The sequence below is a fragment of the Mustela putorius genome, unplaced genomic scaffold, assembly GCF_011764305.1.
Source record: "Mustela putorius furo isolate JIRA1106 unplaced genomic scaffold, ASM1176430v1.1 tig00000174_pilon_pilon_pilon, whole genome shotgun sequence".
Taxonomy (NCBI): Eukaryota; Metazoa; Chordata; class Mammalia; order Carnivora; family Mustelidae; genus Mustela; species Mustela putorius.
Window position 1 is genome coordinate 28,044,464 of NW_025421304.1, and position 22,105 is coordinate 28,066,568.

General features: G+C 41.2%; 1 protein-coding gene across 1 annotated transcript in view; it reads left to right on the forward strand.

Annotated features, from left to right (window-relative positions):
* NIP7 (nucleolar pre-rRNA processing protein NIP7) overlaps positions 1-20,608 on the forward strand; it is a 58,172-nt gene extending 37,564 nt beyond the window's left edge. Inside the window, exon 5 of the mRNA XM_013052277.2 lies at positions 20,492-20,608. Coding sequence (XP_012907731.1) covers positions 20,492-20,551 — 60 coding nt within the window. The 3' untranslated portion in view covers positions 20,552-20,608. The remainder of the gene's footprint in view (positions 1-20,491) is intronic.
* Positions 20,609-22,105: the final 1,497 nt, after the last annotated feature.

Sequence of the window (22,105 nt, forward strand, 5' to 3'; positions counted from 1 at the left end):
GTAACTGGTTGAGCCTTCTCTACCTGTTTCACTGGATTAGAAAAAGCAAAGATCCAGTTTGGGACTACTAGAGGACAACTCAGGAGGGCAGGTGGCAACATCACTGAGGTTGTGAAATCACATGCTAGACCCTTGAATTAGTTACGCACAGACCTGAATCTGTATAAAATCCTGGTCTGTCAAAATCTCTATGTTGTAGACCTTCCAGAAAACAAAGAGGCCTCTAAGTCTGACAGACCTTTGGTGATTTTGGCTGTTATGCCATCCCAACCTGTCTGTCTTAACCAGGAGCCAAATTACCTGCCTTGCATTCTGACTCTTCATCTTGTTAGCCATGTAAACTTGAACAAATTGCTTAACCATTGGGGTGCCTGCGTGGCTCAGTCAGTTGAGTGTCTGACTCTTGGTTTAGGCTCAGGTCTTCATATCAGAGTCCTGGGACTGAACCCTGAGCCCTGCTTTGGGCTCTGAGCTCACTGTGAAGCTTTCTTGTCTCTCTGCCTCTGCTCCTTCTCCTGCTCAAGTGCATGCTCTCTTTCTCTCTCAAATACATACATTTTTTAAAAAATTGCTTAACCGTCTCTCTTTACTTCTGTTTTCTTATCTGTCAAGCACAAATAACAGAGGTGCCTCATGAGGATTGTATAAAAATTGAGTTATTATTTCCAGTGTCCTTCGTGGAGGGCTTGGCTGGTTGTATGGGCTCAGTAAGTGTAAGCTATTTCTATGAGCTTATCCACTGTCTGTCTGAAAAGTCTTTCCTCCTCTTTTCTATTAAAATTCTCATTTTCCTTTTTTAAAATTAAGCTATAACTTACGTAAAGCACATAAATATTAAGTCTAAAGCTTGCTGAATTTTCTCCTCATTTTTCAAAGTCCCACCATCGTGTGGTTGTCCTGACATCACTCTCCACTCACCACAAACATCCCAGCTCTGATAAAGATTCTGTTTTGAGAACTTCAGTGCTTTCTGCCCTCCCTCTGGACACCAGCAGGAGGCAGGGTGGTATAGGGGAAAAGCTACAGTCAGCAAGTTATTGATGAACAGGCTTTTCCTGGCCTAATAATTTACTGGCTTGGGTAAGAACTTACCCTCTAGTGATCTTGTTTCCCCCACCTGGTTAAGAGTATGGACTACCAAATGGACACTTCATGGGTTGTAGTGAAGATGAAATGAGCCTGATATATGTTAATTAAGTCAGCAAGCCTAGGGGAAAAAAATAGTAATACCCAGTGTCAGGGAGGATGCTGTGAAACAAGCACTTTAAGTCAATGCTGGTGAAAGTGTAAATCTGTAAAACCTTTCCAGGGAAGAATTCAAGAAGACAAAACTAAACGAAACTACAAAAGAACAAGAGCCATAAAAACATCTGTTGCTTAAAAATCAGTTCTATGGAAATCATTGTAAATGAGCACCAAGATTTAAATGCATGGGTTTTGATTACTTGCAGCCTTACTTAGAGTGTAAATGAGAACTAGAGCCAGTAATAATATTACTAAATAAGTCATGGAGTGTTCATTTTAAGGAATTTTATTCTGGGATAAAAATTATGCCCCTCCCATAAAAATAAATAATTATGTGCTCAAAGACTAGTTCATGCTCAAGATAAAATAAAAGGGGTAGAAACATAATGTGACCACACATTTATGGAAGTTACAATCTGTAAAAAAATTTTTAAGATTTTATTTATTTATTTATTTATTTGACAGACAGAGATCACAAGTAGGCAGAGAGGCAGGCAAAGAGAGAGGAGGAAGCAGGTTCCCTGCAGAGCAGAGAGCCCGATGTGGGATTCAATCCCAGGACCCTGAGATCATGACCTGAACCGAAGGCAGAGGCTCAATCCACTGAGCCACCCAGGCATCCCTGTAAAATATTTCTTTGACCATTTACTATTTATCACTTACCATGCTAGGGTAAATAAATGCTGTTATTTAATTTAATCTTCATCAAAATCCTACAGAAAGGTCATTATTATGCCAGTTTTAGAGATGAATAAACTGAGGCTCCAGGAGGTTAAGTTACTTGCCCAAGACATTATAATGGATTTATGTCTAAGTCTGATTTTAAATCCAGATCTATTTATATTAATCACAATAGAACAAGAGATTTCAAATTTGTTCTTCCTTAGAACTTTCTATATTTTTCTAATTTTCTACAGTGAGTAGGGGGGAAAGATCCTCAATAAACGTTACCCTTTATGAAACCTTACCATGATCCCTGACTCAAGAGGTTGAAGAAACCTGCAGAGCCTAAACACTTCATGCCTAGAGAAGGACTTTTCCAGTCTTATATGTGAAATCTTTAAAGGGGTACACTGTGAGATAGTAGAAAATAGAGTGTGTGTGTGTGTGTGTGTGTGTGTGTGTGTGTCTCCCTGGTTCCTGGCACAGAGTTTCTAAAACTCTGCTAATTTTTTTTAGATTTTTATTTTATTTATTTGACAGAGAGAGAGATCACAAGTAGGCAGAGAGAGAAGGAGAAGTAGGCTCCCCACTGAGCAGAGAGCCCAATGCGGGGCTCGATCCCAGGACCCTTAGATCATGACCTGACCCAAAGGCAGAGGCCCAACCCACTCAACCACCCGGGCAGCCCTAAAATGCTGCTAATTTCTTAAGTGCTAAGAGCACTAGGAGCATCTCTTGTTCTAAGAAGATAACTCTGGGTGGGCTCCAAGATGGCTCCTAGATGGGAGCTGGTCACCAGAAAGACCAAGCCATGATTAGAAGCTTGAAATTTTCCTCCCCTTCTGCTATTTTCTTGGGAAGGGAGAAGGGCTGAAAATGGAGTTAATGATCTCTCATGCCTATGATGTGGCCTCCATAAAAATCCCGTAGTATGGGGTTCAGAGAGCTTCCAAGTTGGTGACCACATCCATGTAACTGGAGGGTGACATACCTCAATCCATCAAGATGGAAGCTCCTGTGCTGGGCTCCCTCCCAGACCTTGCCCTGTGTATCTCTCAAGCTGGATGTTCATCTCTATTCTTAATCATATATTTTAATAAACTGGTAAACATAAATGTTTTTCTGCATTCCATGAGCCACTCTAAGCAAATTAATGTATTTTAATTTAGAGCAATGGTGATTGATGTATTACTTCTAGAACTGCCCCCAGCCCTCCCCCGGCATATAAATATTCTTTTAAAAAGTTTTTTTAGGTCGAAGTGACAAGGAATAAATTAGGATTGTATAGGGGCAGTCGAAAGAATCTAGGGTGGGAGTCAGACAAATCTGCACCAGAATTCCATCTCCACACATTCTAAACTGGTGGTCTTCAAACTGGAATGACACAAATCCCTAAGCATGAACACTTTTCAAGGGGGATCAGCCTTCATGTGTTATCTTGCTTAAAATGGACTGAGACTACACAAGTGTCAGAGAGCCTCCCAGTCTCCTTTTCCCAATCAGCTTTCTCCCACCTTGCCAAAGATAAAGCATACCATCTGCATCTCACCGAGGTGTATGTTATGATGTTCGAAACTGAGTTTGGATACAAATACAGCATAGTTTAAGACTAATTAAGGTCCCACGGCACCTGGGTGGCTCAGTCACTTAACCATCTGCCTTTGGCTGAGGTCTTGATCCTGTGGTCCTGGGATTGAGCCCCAAGTCCGGTTCCCTGCTTAGCAGGGAGTCTGCTTTTCCTTCTCCCTTTGCCCACTGTCCCCCACCCCTGCTCATGCAGTCTCTCACTTGCTCTCCCTCAAATAAATAAATAAAGTCTTTTTTTTTTTTAAAAAAGACTAATTAAGGTCCCATTAACTACTCCCTCATTAATTTCATTGAAAGATGATTTTTTTTTTTTTAAGTAGGCTCCATGCCCACCAGGGAGTCCAATGCAGAACTTGAACTCACAACCCTGAGATCAAGACCTGGGGAAGGGAGTTGGTATCAAAAGTCAGACACTTGGGGCGCCTGGGTGGCTCAGTGGGTTAAGCCGCTGCCTTCGGCTCGGGTCATGATCTCAGCGTCCTGGGATCGAGCCCCGCATCGGGCTCTCTGCTCAGCAGGGAGCCTGCTTCCTCCTCTCTCTCTGCCTGCCTCTCTGCCTACTTGTGATCTCTGTCTGTCAAATAAATAAATAAAATCTTTAAAAAAAAAAAAAAAAGTCAGACACTTAACCAACTGAGCCACACAGCCACCCTGAGAGGTGAATTTTCAATGGATATAATTTTAGGTTGCTTATAATGCTAGCTTAAACTCAGAGAAAATTAATATTTAAAGTCATGCGGTGAGGGACGACTGGGTGGCTCAGTTGATTAAGCACATGCTTTTGGCTCAGGTAATGATCCCAGGGTCCCGGGATCGAGTCCCACAATGGGCCTCTTGCTCAGCAGGGACCCTCCTTCTCCCAATGCCTGCCGCTCCCCGTCCTTGTGCTCTCTCTCTGACAAATAAATTAAGAAGGGGAAAAAAAAAGCCTTGTGGCAATAGTTTATTTTTTAAGACTTCAAAGGCAACAAAAAGTATATGGTCATATGTTGTTGCAGAGTAACAGATGATGAATAGAGGACTTTCAGACATAAAACCATGTTACTTTAGAGTAATATCTGGTTGGAGACATAGATTTCAAGGAGAAAAAGAATGATTTACAATGTATGACTGTTAGGCGCCTGGCTGGCTCAGCGAGTTGAGCATGTGACTCTTGATCTCAGGGTGGTGAGTTCAAGCCCCACATTGGGGATAGAGCTTACTTAAGAAAAAAAAATGTTTATTACAATGTATGACTGATTCACAGACCTGTACCCCTGGGGATAAAAATATATGTTTATAAAAAATAAAAAATTAAAAAAAGAAGTATGACTGTTCAAGAAGGGCCTGTCCATATTTTTTCATTTTTAAATGGATGATGGTGGATATCAAATCAGTATGGTACTTGTATTTCCTTGGGTGTATTTATGGCAGTGATATCACAGTTCTATTTTTAAATGTTAAGATCTGTAATATGTCAGAAAGTACATCTTTTGCATTAGTTAAATGCATGCTGAAGTACCCCCAGGATGTTCCCTTATGCCCCTTTCTAGACATTCACCCTCCACCAACCACTGTTTGAATTTCAAACATCTTAGTTTGTCTGTTTCTGAATTTCATATAAACAGAATCATATAGTAGGTACTCTTTGTGTCTAACTTCATTTGCATTACAGTGTTTCTGAGATTCACCCATGTCATTCCTTTTTATTGCTGAGTATTGTTCCATTATATGATAATCCACAAGTTGTTTATTCATTGTCCATAGATATGTGGGTTGTTTCCTATTTGGGGCAATTACAAATAAGTATGCTACAAGCATTATTGTTCAAGTAATAAAAAAGGTAAATAAGATGGAAACTTTTAGATGTCAACTTTAAAATGTAGAAGGAGATACACGTTCTTAGGCACTGGTTTCTTCTCTTTTTACTTTTAATTGTGAACTATAGTAGACCCCTCAATGATGCAAAGTTAAGGACACTGACCCCCATGCAGTCAAAAATCCGCCGAACACTTTTGACTCCCCCAAAACTTAACTAATAGCCTACTGTTGACCAGAAGCCTTACCGATATAAAATAAGCTATTGGTCAGCGCATATTTTGTATTTTATGTATATTACATTCTGTATTCTTAAAATAAAATAAGCCAGAGAAAAATAAAATGTTATTAAGAAAACTATAAGAGAAAGTTGTAAGAAAAAATATTAAGTGTACATCTGTGTATACGTGGCCAGTGGTGTTTAAGGGCCAACGCCAAACTGTTTTCCAAAGTAGTACCATTGAGTACTGCTGTGGTAGTTTAGTGTTGCAACAAGCTGATGAGCATATAGTTACATTTGTTGCAACTATCTTCTCTCACTCTGTGGTTTATCTGTCAAACTCTACATAATCTATTTATGAATTACAATGTATAACTTTAGTGTCACTGAATCATTCTCTTTATCATTTTTCCTTTGTCTTGAAGGCTGTTAGTGGCTTAAATCCTTTCCTATTCAGAAGTCAAGAAGATATTTTGATATATATATATAGATAGATAGATAGATAGATATTATTTATTTATTTGACAGACAGAGATCACAAGTAGGCAGAGAAGCAGGCAGAAAGAGAGGAGGAAGCAGGCTCCCTGCTGAGCAGAGAACCAGATGCGGGGCTCGATCCCAGGACTCTGGGATCATGACCGGAGTCGAAGGCAGAGGCTTTAACCCACTGAGCCACCCAGGCACTCCTATTTTGATAAATTCTAAAAAGCTATAGATTTTTGCCTTCACATTTGTCTTTCATCCACCTGGATTTGATGTCGTGTATGCCATGAAGTAGAGACCAATTTCATTTTTTCTGGGGTCATGCAATAAGGTGGTGAGAAGCTCTGAATTAGTAAGCCTCGGGGAGCAGGAGTAAGTTTGGTTTTTTGGTTTTTAGTTGTTAGTTTTATTTTTTGTGGATTTTTTTTCTGTTGTTATATTTTAACTGCCGTGGAGTACATGAAAACAACACCTGCTTGGGCAGGAACTGCCGGGGAAAGAGCCAGCGGACGTGACATTTGGGTGGGTCGTGAATGACGGTGGAATCTGTCATCTCTTTTTATGACTGCCATCTGTTGGCTGTCCATGGCGCATTTCCCACGTGTGTTGCATCTGCATGATATTTTATCTGGCTTAGAAGGGCCCAGAGGGAAAGGCCTGGGCTGCGCCCCACGCCTCAGTTTGTGGTGACCCCCAGGAGCTCTTGCCTAAGAAGACCCAGAAGTTGTGCGGCCACTCCATTTTTGTTAAACACACATACATGTCACCGAGGGCAGGGCTGGCCCTTTTAAAAATTCCTGCCACTGTAGTACTGCAGGATTCCCAAGTTTCACCCACATGGTGCTCCCTCCCCAAACCCCAGCCCCTGGCCAACGCATACAACAACAAACTCACCCATTCGCCCCCAGCACCACCACCCAAGGCAGTGTTGAAATCTGTGCCACACCCCCTGCACCATCTTGTCTGTGGTTGAGCGAGCACAGGGTCTTGCACACAGTAGGCACTAGATAAGCATCAGGTGAATAACAAATGAGTTACCACATGAAGGTTGGGATATAAGAGCACATTCCCCTCTGCAGCAGTGTAGCAAGACATGGGTACATTAGGTAGCAATTGCCATTCTGAGTGTGCACAGGAATCATAGTCGGAGGCGGGGTCTTTAAATATTTCTGGAACCCCCCCCCCACTACTGAATTAAAACAGAGAAGGGATGTGCAGAAAAGAGCTATGTTCCATTAATTCTCTAGGAGTGTCTGGCTTTGATGCCCAATCAGGTATGGAAATTATAGAATTACTAAACTTCATCAAAAGTACTCATTTGGCAGTATCTATCAACACTTAAAATTCACATGCCCTTGAACCTGTACTTCCACCTAGATCTTATCCAGTACCCTCTAATACAGGCACAAGTGTATTTAGGGCAACATTTTTAAGCAGAGAACTACTTAAAACTAGGAAAATGTGCAGTTACTTATTAAGTAAATTTTATTGAGACAGCAGTAACAACAAAAAAATGGTAAGTCCCCTGCTCTTAGAGAGATTTACATTTTTAGTCTATCAAAAGAGGACTGAACAAATAATTTATGATACACCTGAGCAATGGACCATTATTCTCCCATCTAAAAAAAAGAAAGAGGTTGTCAATATACTGCTTTAAAAAGATGTTCAAGGGGCGCCTGGGTGGCTCAGTGGGTTAAAGCCTCTACCTTTGACTCAGGTCATGATCCCAGGGTCCTAGGATCGAGCCCCACATCAGGCTCTCTGCTCAGCAGGGTGTCTGCTTCCTGCCTCTCTGCCTACTTGCGATCTCTGTTAAAAACTAAACAAAACAAAAATGTTCAAGACAGGAGCCTCTGGGGGGTGCCTGGGAGCACCTGGCTGGCTCAGCTGGAAGAACACACAACTTTTTTTTTTTTTTTTAAGATTTTCTTTATTTCTTTGACAGAGAGAAAGATCACAGGTAGGCAGAGAGGCAGGCAGAGAGAGAGGGGGAAGCAGGCTCCCTGCTGAGCAGAAAGCCCGATGGGGGGCTTGATCCCAGGACCCTGAGATCATGACCTGAGCCGAAAAGTAGAGGCTTAACCCACCGGAGCCACCCAGGCGCCCCAACATTTTTTTTTTAAGATTTTACTTATCCATTTGACAGAGAACAATGCACATATCTGCACGTATGTGTAGATATATACAAATATGTAAGTTAAAAAATTATGGAAGAGGGTGCCTGGGTGGCTCAGCTGGTTAAGCAACTGCCTTCGGCTCAGGTCATGATTCTGGAGTCCCAGGATCAAGTCCCACATCGGGCTCCCAGCTCCAAGGGGAGTCTCCTTCTCTCTCTGACCTCTCCCCTCTTGTGTTTTCTCTTACTGTCTCTCTCTTAAATAAATAAATAAAATCTTTAAAAAAAATTATGGAAGAACGTTCAATAAAATCGTTAATGACAGTTATCACTGGGAAGGGGGGCAAGTTTAACTCTTCTCTTCATACCCCTTTATGCTATTTAAACTTACTGACTTAAGGAAATACTACTTTTATAATTTTTTTGACTGTTAAAAAATTCGTATAACCTTGAGAATCTGTGAGATTTAAATTTCCAGCAGGGGGCAGCAGTGATTCTCAAATATCTCTGACGTCAGCACAAAATTGAGGATTAGTGTCCACAGATTTCCAATTCCAGGCCCAAATAATGTATTTTGATCACCAGATTAAAACAGAGACAAAAAACAATAACCACAGAAAGCTTAAAATGATGTAGAAATTGTGACAAAGCATTTCCTATATGGTTCTTTATTAACATTTGTCTAAACTTTCCTCTCTGGAGCGCTCCATTTTCTCATCCATTAAAATCAGAAGATTTGAAGAGATAATCTTAAAAGGTCTCTTTTCAGCTCTAACATTCTATGGCTTTGAGAATATAAATCAGTATCAGGAAGAAACAAGCTCCAGTGTGCTCTGAAATTAATTGGCTTATCAACGAATCTGCTTTACAATCCTTTGCTGATCAGGATGAATTATTACCAATATATCTTTAGTGTAGATCAAAGAATACTCTTTTGGGGGGAGAGGGGAGGATGTTGTTGTTTATTCAATTCACTGATGGAGAAAAAGAAGAACTCTCCTGTTCTATAAATGTTTAGCGTGTGTATAAAGGTCGTAGGTCTGGTGTTTAGAAATTACACACAGGCTTACCAAAGAATCTTCACTGGGTTGGCCAAATTAAACAGCAGACAGTTGTAGAGAAATAAACACAAGCAAGTTAACATTTAACCCCAGCAAGTCCCTGTTCTTGCTGCTCCATCTTTCTTAATAGGAGGAGACTGAGTCGGTCAGCAGGCTGCTAACTACTCTAGGAAGACACTGGGCTCCTCTTAGAACCCACCCATCTACCACTTTTATCAAATACATATTTTTAATTAAAGAATAATTGAAATACAATATCATTTTAGTTTCAGGTATACGACATAGTGATTCGATATTTTTATACATTGCAAAATGGTCACCACATCAATCTAATTACCATCTGTCACCATACAAAGTTGTTACAGTATTATTGACTATATACCTTATGCTGTACATTACATTCCCATGTCTTATTTATTGTGTAACTGTAAGTTTGTACTTCTTCTTTGTTTTTTTTTTTTAAGTTCAACGTGGGGCTTGAACTCACAACTGTGAGAACTAAACTGAGATCAGTGGTCAGTCGCTTAACCCACTGAGCCACCCAGGCACACCTGGAAGTTTGTACTTCTTAATCTCCTTCACCTATTTTGTCCGTTCCCACTCCCTACCCCTTGGGTAATGATCAGTTGGTTCTCTGTATCTGTGAATCTGTTTCTGGTTTATTTGTTCATTTGTTGTGATTTTTGGATTCCACATATAAGTGAAATCATTTAGTATTTGTCTTTCTCTAATTTCTATTAGTGTAATACTCTTTGGATCCACAAGTGTTGTCACAAAAGGCAAGAGTTCATTCTTTTTGTGGCTGAGTAATATTCCATTACGTGTATATGCCACATCTTGTTTATTCATTCATCTATCAGTGGACATTTAGGTTGCTTCCAAATCTTGGCTCTTGTATATAATGCCGCAGTGAACATAGGCGTGCATATGTCTTTCCAAATTAGTATTTTAATTTTCTTGAGATAAATAACTAGAAATGTGATTGCTGAATTATACTGCAGTTCTATTTTTTATTTTTAGGAAGCCCCATACTGTTTCCCACGGTGGCTGTCCTAATTTACATTCCCACCAACAGTGCATGAGGGTTGCCTTTTCTCTAAAGCCTTGCCTGCATTTGTTATTTCTTTTTTTATTTTTTTAAGATTTTATTTATTTATTTATTTATTTGCGGGAGAGAGACAAAGAGAGTGCATGAGCCAGGGGAGGGGTAGAGGGAGAGAGTAGCAGGCTAACCACTCACTGAGCTAGGAGCCCAATGCGGGTCACGATTTCAGGACCCTTAGATCATGACCTAAGCCAAAGGCAGATGCTTAACCAACTGAGCCACCCAGGTGGCTCAATATTTGATATTTCTTATCTTTTTGATAATAGCCATTTTGACAGGAATGAGGTGATATCTTACCATGATTTTAATTTGCATTTCCCTGATGATTAGTGATGTTGAGCATCTTTTCATGTGCTTTTACATACACATATACATAGTTTTTAAATGTGTTTATTTATTTGAGGGAGAGACAGAGAGCAGGGGGAGGAGCAGAAGAAGAGGGACAAGCAAACTCTCTGCTGAGCACAGAGCCCCACACAGGGCTTGATCCTGTGACCCTGAGATCATGACCTGAGCCAAAATCAAGAGTTGGATGCTCATCCAACAGAGCCACCCAGGTGCCTCCACATGTACATTATTTTTAAGCATCTGAATCATAAACTTTTCCAGCTGTTTCTTTATGACCCAAGAGATAACCTTTTATAGATAACCCCTTATAAATTATAACTTTTTTTTTCTTTTAACATTTGCCTAAAGTTATACCACTAATAAGTGCCTGAGGCAGGATTCAAACCTATAACTATCTGGCTCCAAGCCCCTTACCCTTGACCATGACACTATATGAATGGAGAGGACACACATCACCAACTTGTTATCCAGAAGCTGTGAAGATCTACAGAGAGTCAGTGTGTTTAACTATATAAAGTGAGTGGCTGTTATGTCACAAAGCTGTCTAGCTCACATATATGAAGCACTCACTATGTGCTAATCTTTGTCGGGTATTGAGGATAAGGGTATCAAAAGATGAATTAGACTGGATCATCACATTTAAGAAACTTCCAGTTTTTGGAGGAGGGAAGAGGCAATGAGTAAATAAACATAACATGTGAAAAATACTAGGGAAACACAATTAACAAAGAAGAAATCAAGGCACCATAGCAGGATGGCTAGATGTATGGGCCACAGAGTCCAGTTCTTAGCTGTGAGACCTCTTAAGCCACAGTTTCCTTGTTTGTAAAATGGGAATATTAATAGACTCTAGTATAAGTAATTGTTGCGAGGGTTAAATGATATAAAGCAGTATTAACTTGCTTAGCCTAGGACCTAGCAGATGGGGAGGCTTGATAGAATGTTAGTTAATAATATTGTTTATTATTAACTAAATATTGTTAGTTATAATTTAGTTAATTAAATAAAAGTTAGTATATGTTATAATAATATTGTTTATTATAAGCTTAAGCAAAGTAAGAATCACACATTCTACCACATTTCTGTGATGCTGGCTCTGCTTTCTCAAAGCTCCTGAAGCTCTCAGCACCAAGCGACCCATTTCCTTGAGATTCATTCTTCTCCCTGACATGGTTATCTCGTGATCCTACTAGAATGTCTCCAGGAAAAGAATAATATGGCAAAGGAGCGCCAGACCTGAGGCACCAGAAGCTTGGGCTTTTTCCCAGGGAAGGAGAACTGGAGCTGGGACCAGCCCTTGTGACGGCAAATCAAGACAGATCAACTTGGAGTGTTTGTTAGAAAATTTCTGGGTTCTTGGGGTACCTGGGTGGCTCATTCAGTTAAGCATCTGCCTTCGGCTCAGGTCTTGATCCCAGAGTCCTGGGATTGAGCCCGGCATCCGGCTCTCTGCTTAGCGGAAAGTCTGCTTCTCCCCCTCTCTCTGCCCTTCACCCCACTCGAGTCTGCTTCTCCCTCTGCTCCTTACCCAACTTGTGCTCTCTCAAATAAATAAACCAATCTTTAAAAAAAAAAAAGAAAGAAAGAAAGAAAAAAAGAAAATTTCTGGGTTCACTCTCTGAGGTTTTCATTTTGCTCCAAATTGAATTTCAAACTATACTTTATTAATATTAATATTTTAAGATTACTATAATCATGGGGCGGGGTTCATGTGATTTTATCCTGCAATCAATTCCCTTCCCCACAGATTATTTTATTGTTTTCTCCTAAACACTGAGCCACCTCTTTCCTCCTCAGTCAAGGACATTCCTTTGATTTGCTACAGTGGCTGTAGTCCTGGCAGGAGACTTAGAAGTTCTTTCATCGGAAACCCTCTGCCTTCTGACTGCAGTAGGTAAGCTAACACTTCTCTTCTCTAAAACTGACTGAAAACTCACCTCCTTCTGGAAGCCTTCCCTGCTGAGTTCTTTACTTTTGCCTTCTGTTCTGTGTCACAGATGCAACTGGGACCTTTGAAACCAGAGAAGTGTTCTCTGTCTTTGTCATGTGTCTGTAAGTTCTGGTTCTTCCCACTGGGGGCAGCATGGACTTTGCAGGGAGAGTAGGGACTCTGAAATCTGGCATGAATCTGGCACCACTCCTGAGTTCTCAGATTCATTCTGGCTGTCCTTTGTCACCTTGGGACTGCTGCTTTATTCTCGTGGGTTGTCATCTTCCGTCCTGGCTTCTTCCCTTTCCTGCTTCCCTTTAGTTCTTTCCAGGAGTGGACAGAGGGCTCCTTTAACTTCCAAAAGCACAACTAAATTCATACTGTGAGTCCCACCATTTACTGTAGTTAGTGTCCTCATCTGTCAAATGGGGATAATTATAGGGCCTTCCTCACCGAATTCTTGTAAGAATGAAATGAGATCAGGCATGTTTACTGGAGTTGGCACAGGGCAAGTTGTGACAGATACTTTCGGCTGCTTCTCTCAAAATCCATTCCAACCCCTTTCTAACCTTGCTTTTGGAACTGCAGAAAATAGAAAGCTAAACACTACGCTTCTCAAGCTCCCTTCAGCTCGGATTCTGTTTGTGATGTAGATGCCATTTGTGTGAGACTTCAAAGCTATGAACTCTGTGGAGGGGCAGGTGTGAAGCATCCATTTTCCTGGTGTTGATCATGGCAAAGGCAACATGATTCTGGAGCCAGCAGCTGTTGGTGACAACTTAGCAGTTCTGAATCTTCTGGATGGTGGCAGAGGCTGCCCAGTTCTGTAGTATAATTTTGGAGTCATTCCTGGATGTTTAGCCTAGAGTGTATTTCTTTTTTTTTTTTAAGATTTTTAAATTTTATTTATTTTGACAGACAGAGATCACAAGTAGGCAGAGAGGCAGGTGGGGGCGGGGAGGGGGAAGCAGGCTCCCTGCTGAGCAGAGAGCCCGATGTGGGGCTTGATCCCAGGACCCCGGGATCATGACCTGAGCCGAAGGCAGAGGCTTTAACCCATGAGCCACCCAGGTGCCCCTAGAGTGTATTTCTTAACTTTCCAAATAGTTCTGTTAGCTAGCCATACCCTTCAGTAAATCTCTTTGTGCTTAAAATAACAAGAGTGAAACCTGTTGTCTGCAACCAAGAAAACTGACCATTACATAAGTATTCAATGAATGTTAGCTCTTACTATTATTTTAAAACTTTGTTGATGACTTGGTAGTAAAGCAAGTAATTATACTTTGTGAATAAAAATTTAAAACTAGCTGCTAGGTAAAACCATGTAAAATGATTTCTAGGGAAGCACTGTCCCATAGAGCTTTCTTTCATGAGGGACATGTTCTATATTTGCACCCAGTATGGTAGCCGCTGGTTACATGTGGCTGGTGAGCACTTGAATTGTGGCTACCATCACTGAGGGACTGAACTTTTAATCTGATTTCATTTCAATTCACTTACATTTAGAATTAAATAACCACATGTGGTTGATAGCTACCATGTTGGATAACACGGTCCTCAAAGTCTCAGCCTGACTCTTTGCCACGGGTCTTTTTTATGGGCCTCTCTTCCCTAGCCAAGAAACTTCTTTAATCAGTTCTTCCTCAATCCCCAGTCTCCAGCCATATCTTAATATTCTAACAGAAATGCAACATGCCCACAACAATGACAACTTTTATATGACAATCTTAGCATCTCATTGTCTCCATTCTAGAATGGCATATTAGCTTTTTATTTGCACAATCCAAAAGTTCACTGAAACATTTTGGCTAAAATGCAATCCATCTTGAAAGGCAAATCTTACCCTTCACTTAAAGAAGGAAAACCATTTATTATATTTTTTAAATATGTATTTCCCGTCATTTCTAGTATTGAGTTTCCAAGAACATTGGGGTCCTATATCAGTTAGACAAGTGATTCTCATACTTTGCTGTGTATTAGGATCACTATGATATAGTAATTATTTGCCAGCCACACTCGAAGCCAGTTAAATTAGCATTATGGAAAATTACTAAGGAGAACCAAAAGTTTATCTGCAGGACACCTGGGTGGCTCAGTTGGTGTAGCGACTGCCTTCGACTCAGGTCATGATCCTGAACTTCCAGGATGGAGTCCCACGTCAGGCTCCCAGCTCGTTGGGGAGTCTGCTTCTTCCTCTGACCTTCTCCTCTCTCATGCTCTCTCTCACTCATTCTCTCTCAAATAACTAAATAAAATCTTTAAAAATTAAAAAAAAAAAGAGGAAGCTTTCTATTAAAAAAAAGTTTATCTGCAACATTCTATTATTTTTTAAAGGAAGGTTGTATTCCTATATTAAAGCAATTAAAAGTTAATGAAAATATAGGGAAAACAATGGTAGGATTTTGAAAGAGGTAATTTATTGAGATAAGATAAATAATTATAAACTTAATATTTGAAGCTGAACTTTTTTTTTATCATTTTGTTTTTTGTTTGTTTATTTTTTAAATACTTCATCTCTTTATTTGAGAGAGAGAGCACATGAGGGGAGGAGCAGAGGGAGAGGGAGAGAATCTCGAGTAGACGAGGGGGAGCCAGCTCGGCAACCCCCCTTTTTTTTAAATCAGTTTGGTTGACTAGAGGCCACAAGGAGAGAGAAAACACAAAGCAACTTTCCAACAACTCTGCAAAGCTTCTGGAATATAAACATTCACAAAGAATGCAGATTTCAGTCATGCTCCTCTTCCAAACTGCCATTTTCACATATTATATGAATAAACCCAAATAATAACCATAAGCATTTTATAGACCTTCCTTCCCATATAACCAAAGAAATGAACATCCCGAGGGAAGCTGGGAAAAAAGACAATAGGTGTCCAAGTTCAGTGTCAGATGATCTCTTTATTGTGCTCCCCCACTTCCCTCCACACAGATGTTCCCTGTGAATGAACTTGGGTCTATGTGATTCATACCAGTGTGGGATGGTCCCAGAAAGTTTGAAGAGAGGAACTCAACACTTCCTGAAATGATTCTCTTTTGACATTAATTCAAATTTAGGAAGGAGCTGCCTAAGCCTTTTATAAATACCCTTGAAACATATGTGACTCAAGACCCATTTTGTTTCCTTCTGTCCTCTCAGTGGCTCTTTTATCTTACCCAAGTGATGGTACAACTTGGTTCCTGACTGTCCTGAGTGACAGCTGGGAGCCCGCCCTTTCCTCCTGCCCTGATTAAAACGCCATGAGGCATTTCCCACAACTTCAGGGCCCAGGTGCTTGGCAATACTGCCAAACATTTCTTCCAACTTAACAAAACTATTGTAATTATATCCATTAATTCTGGATTAGATAACACATTCAATCATTTATAAATTCAGAAGATACACAGAGCAGAAGGTGACTTTGTTCTTCTGCCCGTGTTCCCCCAGCTGCCCAGTTCCCTTCCTTGGGCCTGTCAGTTTCTGGGTGTCTTCTCTGAGATAGGTATTTTATGCAGCTTTAAAAGAACACATTTGTGGGGTGCCTCGGTAGCTCAGTCAGTGGATCGTGTGGCTCTTGATCTTGGGGTCATGAGTTTGAACCCCATGTTGGGTATAGAGATTACTTAAAAAAAAAAAACAAAACTTAAAAAAAATAAAAATAGGGATGCCTGGGTGGCTCAGTTAAGGGTCTGCTTTCCGCTCAGGTCATGATCCCAGTGTTCTGGAGGCGAGTCCCACGTTGGGCTCCTTGCTTAGCCGGGAGCCTGCCTCTCCTTCTGCCTCTGCTTGTGCTTCCCCTGCTTGTGCGCTTGCTCTCTCTCTCTAACAAATAAATAGTCCTTTTAAAAAATAAACTTACAAATAAAAAAATTAAAAATTAAATAAATAGAAATAAAAGAATACATTTATCTTTTCTTCCCCTCCTTTTATTCTCCCATTTTACATTAATGATACACATTTTTTATTTGTTTATTTTTTCCTCCTGTCCCATCACTAGAATGGAAGCTCCATGAAGACAGGGATTTTATTCTGGTATATATATATATGTATATATATGTATATATATATACTTTTTTTTTAAGTCAGCTCTATACCCATTGTGGGGCTCAAACACACAAATTCCTGCAAATTCAACAGAAAAACACCATACAGATTGGAAATGTTAGGACAATACAGATGATGTATTATAGAAAGAAGTACACACATAAAGTACATATGATCCCATTTTTTTTTTTTAAGATTTCACCTATTTATTTGACAGACAGAGATCACAAATAGGCAGAGAGAGAGGAAGGGAAGCAGGCTCCCTGCCAAGCAGAGAGTCCGATGCTGGGCTCAATCCCAGGACCCTGGGATCATGACCTGAGCCGAAAGCAGAGGCTTTAACCCACTGAGCCACCCAGGTGCCCTTTTATGATCCCATTTAAAAAAAAAAAAATTATCTATCCATTTGAGAGAGAGTGAGAGAGAGCATGAGAGAGGAGAAGGTGAGAGGGAAAAGCAGACTCCCTGTGGAGCTGGGAGCCCGATGGGGGACTTGATGCCAGGACTCTAGGATCATGACCTGAGCCGAAGACAGTGGTCGCTTAACCAACTGAGCCACCCAGGTGCCCCTGTCATCCCATTTTTATGATGATAAGTCAAGGACAAATAAGTTGAATCCATGGTGATAGAAATCAGAATAGCAACTGCTGAGGTTGGGCACATTGACTGGATAGGGGCACCAGGGAACTTTCTGAAGATACAGTTGTCAAAACTCACTGACCTATACACTAAAATGTTAGCATTTTATTTTATGTAAAATAAAATGGTGGTGGTGGTGGGGAACCAAACTTAAATGCAACTCAATCTATACCTTTCTGGGTGGAGGTGGGTGATATAATCCCAGTCATTTTTGGCCACACAGCCCACTTGGCTTCCTGAGATTAGAGAAGTACCTGGGTGTTAGGACTTTCAGAAAAATTGGAGACGGGTCTTTGGTCCATGTGATGGCCATTGAGATGCTTACTGTTCTGGTGGTTTTCTCAAACTTGGAAGGCTCAGACTGAAGCTCAAGCTCAATTATCAGGACATTCTTGGAGGATCCCAAGACCTAGGAGGGGCTGAGCACTCAGTCTTCCTGTGGCCACCAAACCTCCCTCCATTCCTGTTATCTTCTGGGCTCTCTGTGGCATTGAGTCGGGGAGTCCCTGTCACTCTGGAACTTGTCCATCCTTCATCCTCCCAGTGGATTTGCACTTAAAAAAAAAAAAAAAAAGTTCCGTGGAGAACAGGTGGGAGGGGGCTGGAGAGGATTTGGGGAGACCTGTTGAAGCTGGTAAGTCCCTAGATTGGACTCAGCCTCAGCTCCCATTAAAGAAGAAATGGGAAAACTGGGAACGGAGAGAGAAATATATTTTTTTTTTCTAAGCTTCTAAGGGGTTTGCAAACAATTGGAGTAATTAAAAGTTCTCAGAAGTAGCCGATGGTGCCCTTTTCACCGAGGGAATGTGGGCCAAGCATGATATATTAAAAGAGAGGGAGCTGCTCTATTGAAGTTAAAAATAATCTTCTGTCACATGGCTAATTTGTTGGAATGCAGCAATTAAAGGGCTGTGGGCAGAGGGAGAGCTGGAAGCAGCTGGGGAGCTCACAGGCAGAGTGCACGCCCTGGGGACTATGTTTGCAGAGAGAGAAAACAGGGTCACAGCTGACTTAGGGCACCTTATCAGAAAACCCACAAAAGGCGCAGGAAGAAGGAAAAGTGGGGTCAAGTTCAGAGCTGTGACCTTTGGGCTTATCAGACAGTGAAGGGATGGGTCAGGACTTGTCACCTGTGCTCCTGGGATGCTGATTCACTCAGCAAGGATGAAGGCTTTCCAGTTCCCTCTGCACTTTGAAAATGCATGCCTTTGAATTCATTTCAAAGGAATACATAACCCAAAGGAGCCCTTTGATCCTAAATCCTTGAGAAAACAAATCTATATGGTCTTGAGGGGGAAAGCATAGGCCAGTTATACAAATCTTCATTTGGGGAGTTGGGGATTTTTTAAATTTCTCGAAATTTTTGAAAAATGTGTTGAAATGTTGGAGTTGAAAGAAATGAAGTTACGTAATACAATATCTAAATTTTTCAGGTGAGACAACTCAGAGAGGCTCATTTACTCAAGGTCGCTCAACCAGCAAGTGCTAGAATCTTGATTCTAACCCAGGTCCTTAGCTAAACGGGAGGGACGCGGTGGTTAGGAAGTGCGGGACTCCTTGATGTGGAATCTGGCTCCACAAGCTGTGGAGCTGGGGGACTCTCTTGTGAGTGACCAGTCCCTCTCAGTCTCAGTGTTACCTTCTGCAAAGTGGGAATAATGATAGCACCCACCACCTAGTGGTTATAATGCATGTAAGGTGTTTAGTATAACCTCTAGCCTAGAGTAAATGCTTAATAAAATGTAAGCTCTTACTATCCCAGAGCTTTTTCTATATCACCCTGTATCAAATTCCTAGTGCCTTTTTGCAGGTTAACTGGCCCTCCCACATCCTCTTTGGTTTGGGTGGATTTCTCTTTCTCAAATCCTTTCCACCTGCAAATCTGGTGGACAGTATAAAAAGAAAAAGAGGATGAGTCACTTTCTCCTAGCATTTTCCACATTCTAACACACCAGTGCTACTTCTGCTTTCAATATGGCTCCCGAGTTGTTACTAAGCAGAAATGGTGCCAACGTGAAGAAGCCAAGTACTGTGGCCGCAGATTCAGTTATCAGATGCATCTGAATCTTTTGGAGTGCTTGATCAGTTTTTAAATTAATAAGGGGCACCACTACCAGAAATAACTCTGAGGGTCCAGTGGAGGTATGGACTTCAGAGTCTGACCACCCCTGGGAAGTGGAGGCCAAGTTCTATGCGGGCACATACGTTACAAAGAACAGAAACGTAGCTGGGGAGGGGGGATGGAGAGAAAATTAAGTGGCTTTGTTTAGGTTTCATTTATGACCAGATTCAAGGGTTTAATGATGTCCTGAGGGCACCTTTCCATTTTGTTGGGCTGTATTCTTGAGACTCTCTGAACTTGTCAGACAGAATAGCCCTAGAGAGCCTCAAGCTTCGCTTTTCTCCAGTTCAGAACTCTTCGAATAAAGGAGTCTTCCCACACCCTGAGTTCTCCATCCCTATTTGGCTCCTTTAAATCAAGTGCTGGTTCCTGAAACAGCAGGGCCCTGGAAATGAGCATGGATCACATGCCTCACCTGTAAGCAAGGGGAAGTGGGGCACACTGATTGACCTCCTGCTGGCTTCGCAGAAATTAGCAGTCCTTACAGGAAACAGTCCTTACAGGGAAATGGGGGTTGTAAAAGAAAGGGAAAGACAGATAGATATAAACCACTAATATCAAAGTCCAACAGGTATGTGCACTTTTCCGAGGTGGTGGTTCATACTTCGCTTCATATCCTCGAAGTGTTCTATAATCCAAGAAATAGTAAGAACTTTTTAGAAAACACTTTCTTCCCCTCCAGGTATTTCCTTCCTGTAGAGGGTCATCAACGCTAATGCTCTAGGCCTCTCTTTCCTCCTTTCTCCTTCTGTGCTTGGAGAAGGAAGAACATGAAGAGAAACTGGGCACGAGTTGTCAGTGTCTTCTTCCTGGTCTTTTACGACCATGATCCTGGGAGGACGCACAAGTTCTTGTCTCACTCCACACAAGGAGGGCAGCCTGGTCCACTGCTGCTCAGGATTGGTAGGAAAGTCTGTTTAATTAGGACACAAGGAAGCCTCTTGGGCTCATGCCGGAGTCACAGTCTCCAACCTAACATGTAGCCATAGTAGAAGATAATCTACCTTCTCACTACCCAGACCCCTCATGGACCCAGAGCCTGAGTAGGGAGGAGGCATGCTGTCTGTTGAGTCCCCTTCTCAAAAATGGACAAGAACCACCAATTTAGAACATTAGGGACCCACAGATTCATCTTGTCACTCTCCCCTTCCTAGAAGCATCCCCCGCGGAGGAGCTGGTTACCCGAGGAATCCACAGAGACCGTGAGGCGCTAGGAGCAAGCTCCCAGATTGACAACAGATTTACAACAGCAGGTGAGAGGAACTGGGATTATTTCACGTGGAGGTGGAAAAAGAAACCGAAGGAGGGGTGGCTTAATAGTGGCCTTCACCAGAACCATGCTGAGGGTGAAGCATCACTGGTATTTTTCCACTGCCTCACCCTGACCCCGATCATAGTCCCACTTGTGTCCTTCTGTGCCCACCTCTTGGAAAATAAATTGTTCCACTTCCACAGAAAGGTACAGGAGGTTGGGACAACACAAACCAAATTAAATGTAACAACATTTTATTATTATTTCTTTTTAATCACAAAAGTAATACACAATTTGTGAAAAGAACTAGTTAAGTTGTAGACAGGGATAAAGATGATAACGAAAATCCACTCCTAGCCCTCAGCCCCAAGATAGCTGTTGTTAGCATTTCAGTCTCTTATTGTCCAGCCTTTTTCTATACATATTTTTTAGATTATCCCTTACTTTAAAAAAATATTTTAAAATTTCAAATAAAATAGAAGTATATAATGTAAAAGATGAACATAACATACTCTGCAACTTCTCTTAATATTGTGATCTATGTGTACGATTATTAAATTGAATATTTTTTGATATTTTGATATAAAATTGAATATTTTCTCCTCTCTTCTGGACTTAGGAATGGTTGACATTAATGGCACTCATTTGAGAGGAAAGTACTGATACTGTGACACTGAATTTAGAAATAGGGAAGTACGATTCTCAGACTTACCCACAGCCTCACCTAACTCCTGCCAGGTTCCCTGGGGACTGGAATAATTTCCTAATAAAATAGGAAACTTTGTTGAGAAAAGGAGGCAAAAGAAGGAACTTCCATAAGCCAGGACTCATGGCCTTCCTTCTCTACCAGAAATACACATCACATCCACTCTTAGCCACTTCAGCCTCCCTAGCACCAAGATTTTGATTCTGAGAACATGTAACTGCAAGTGAACAAAGAGTCAAGGGAAAGTTCTTTATCAGTAGGAGAATTATTTTATTCAATGTGTTTCCTTACATGAGTTGGGACAATAAAGGGAAAGAATGAGAAGAAATAAAAGGCCAGTTACTCAGGCCACTTTTAATGAATCACCCCCCAGTGTCACTACCCATCCCCAGTCAGGAAAAGCTGGAGTTTTTCCATGCCAAGAAAAACAGAGGGCAGGAAGAAACAAATTACGACCTTGTTTGTGTTTTGTGTCTTAACTATTTGATTTATAGGCCTTGATCCAGTGATTATGGATAAAAGAAAATATCCCAGTGTCCCAAACCTAACCTGAACTCTTAACCATGGGTGGGTCTCACGTCCACGGCTCAGAGTTAGTATGAAGTTAAAACGCTTTAAGAATAAAGGTTCAGGGTTAGGGGCTGCCCGTAGGCATTCTTAATCCAGTGGCAAGGCCAAATTTCTTTCCCGCACTCCAGTTTCAGGAAACTCTGTTTAGAAACTTAACCCCTTCTCCCTCACTCCAGAAGGTGGGCATATAGTTAGTAGACACCTACTATGTGCCAAGATACTGGGGCTATAGTGGTGTGG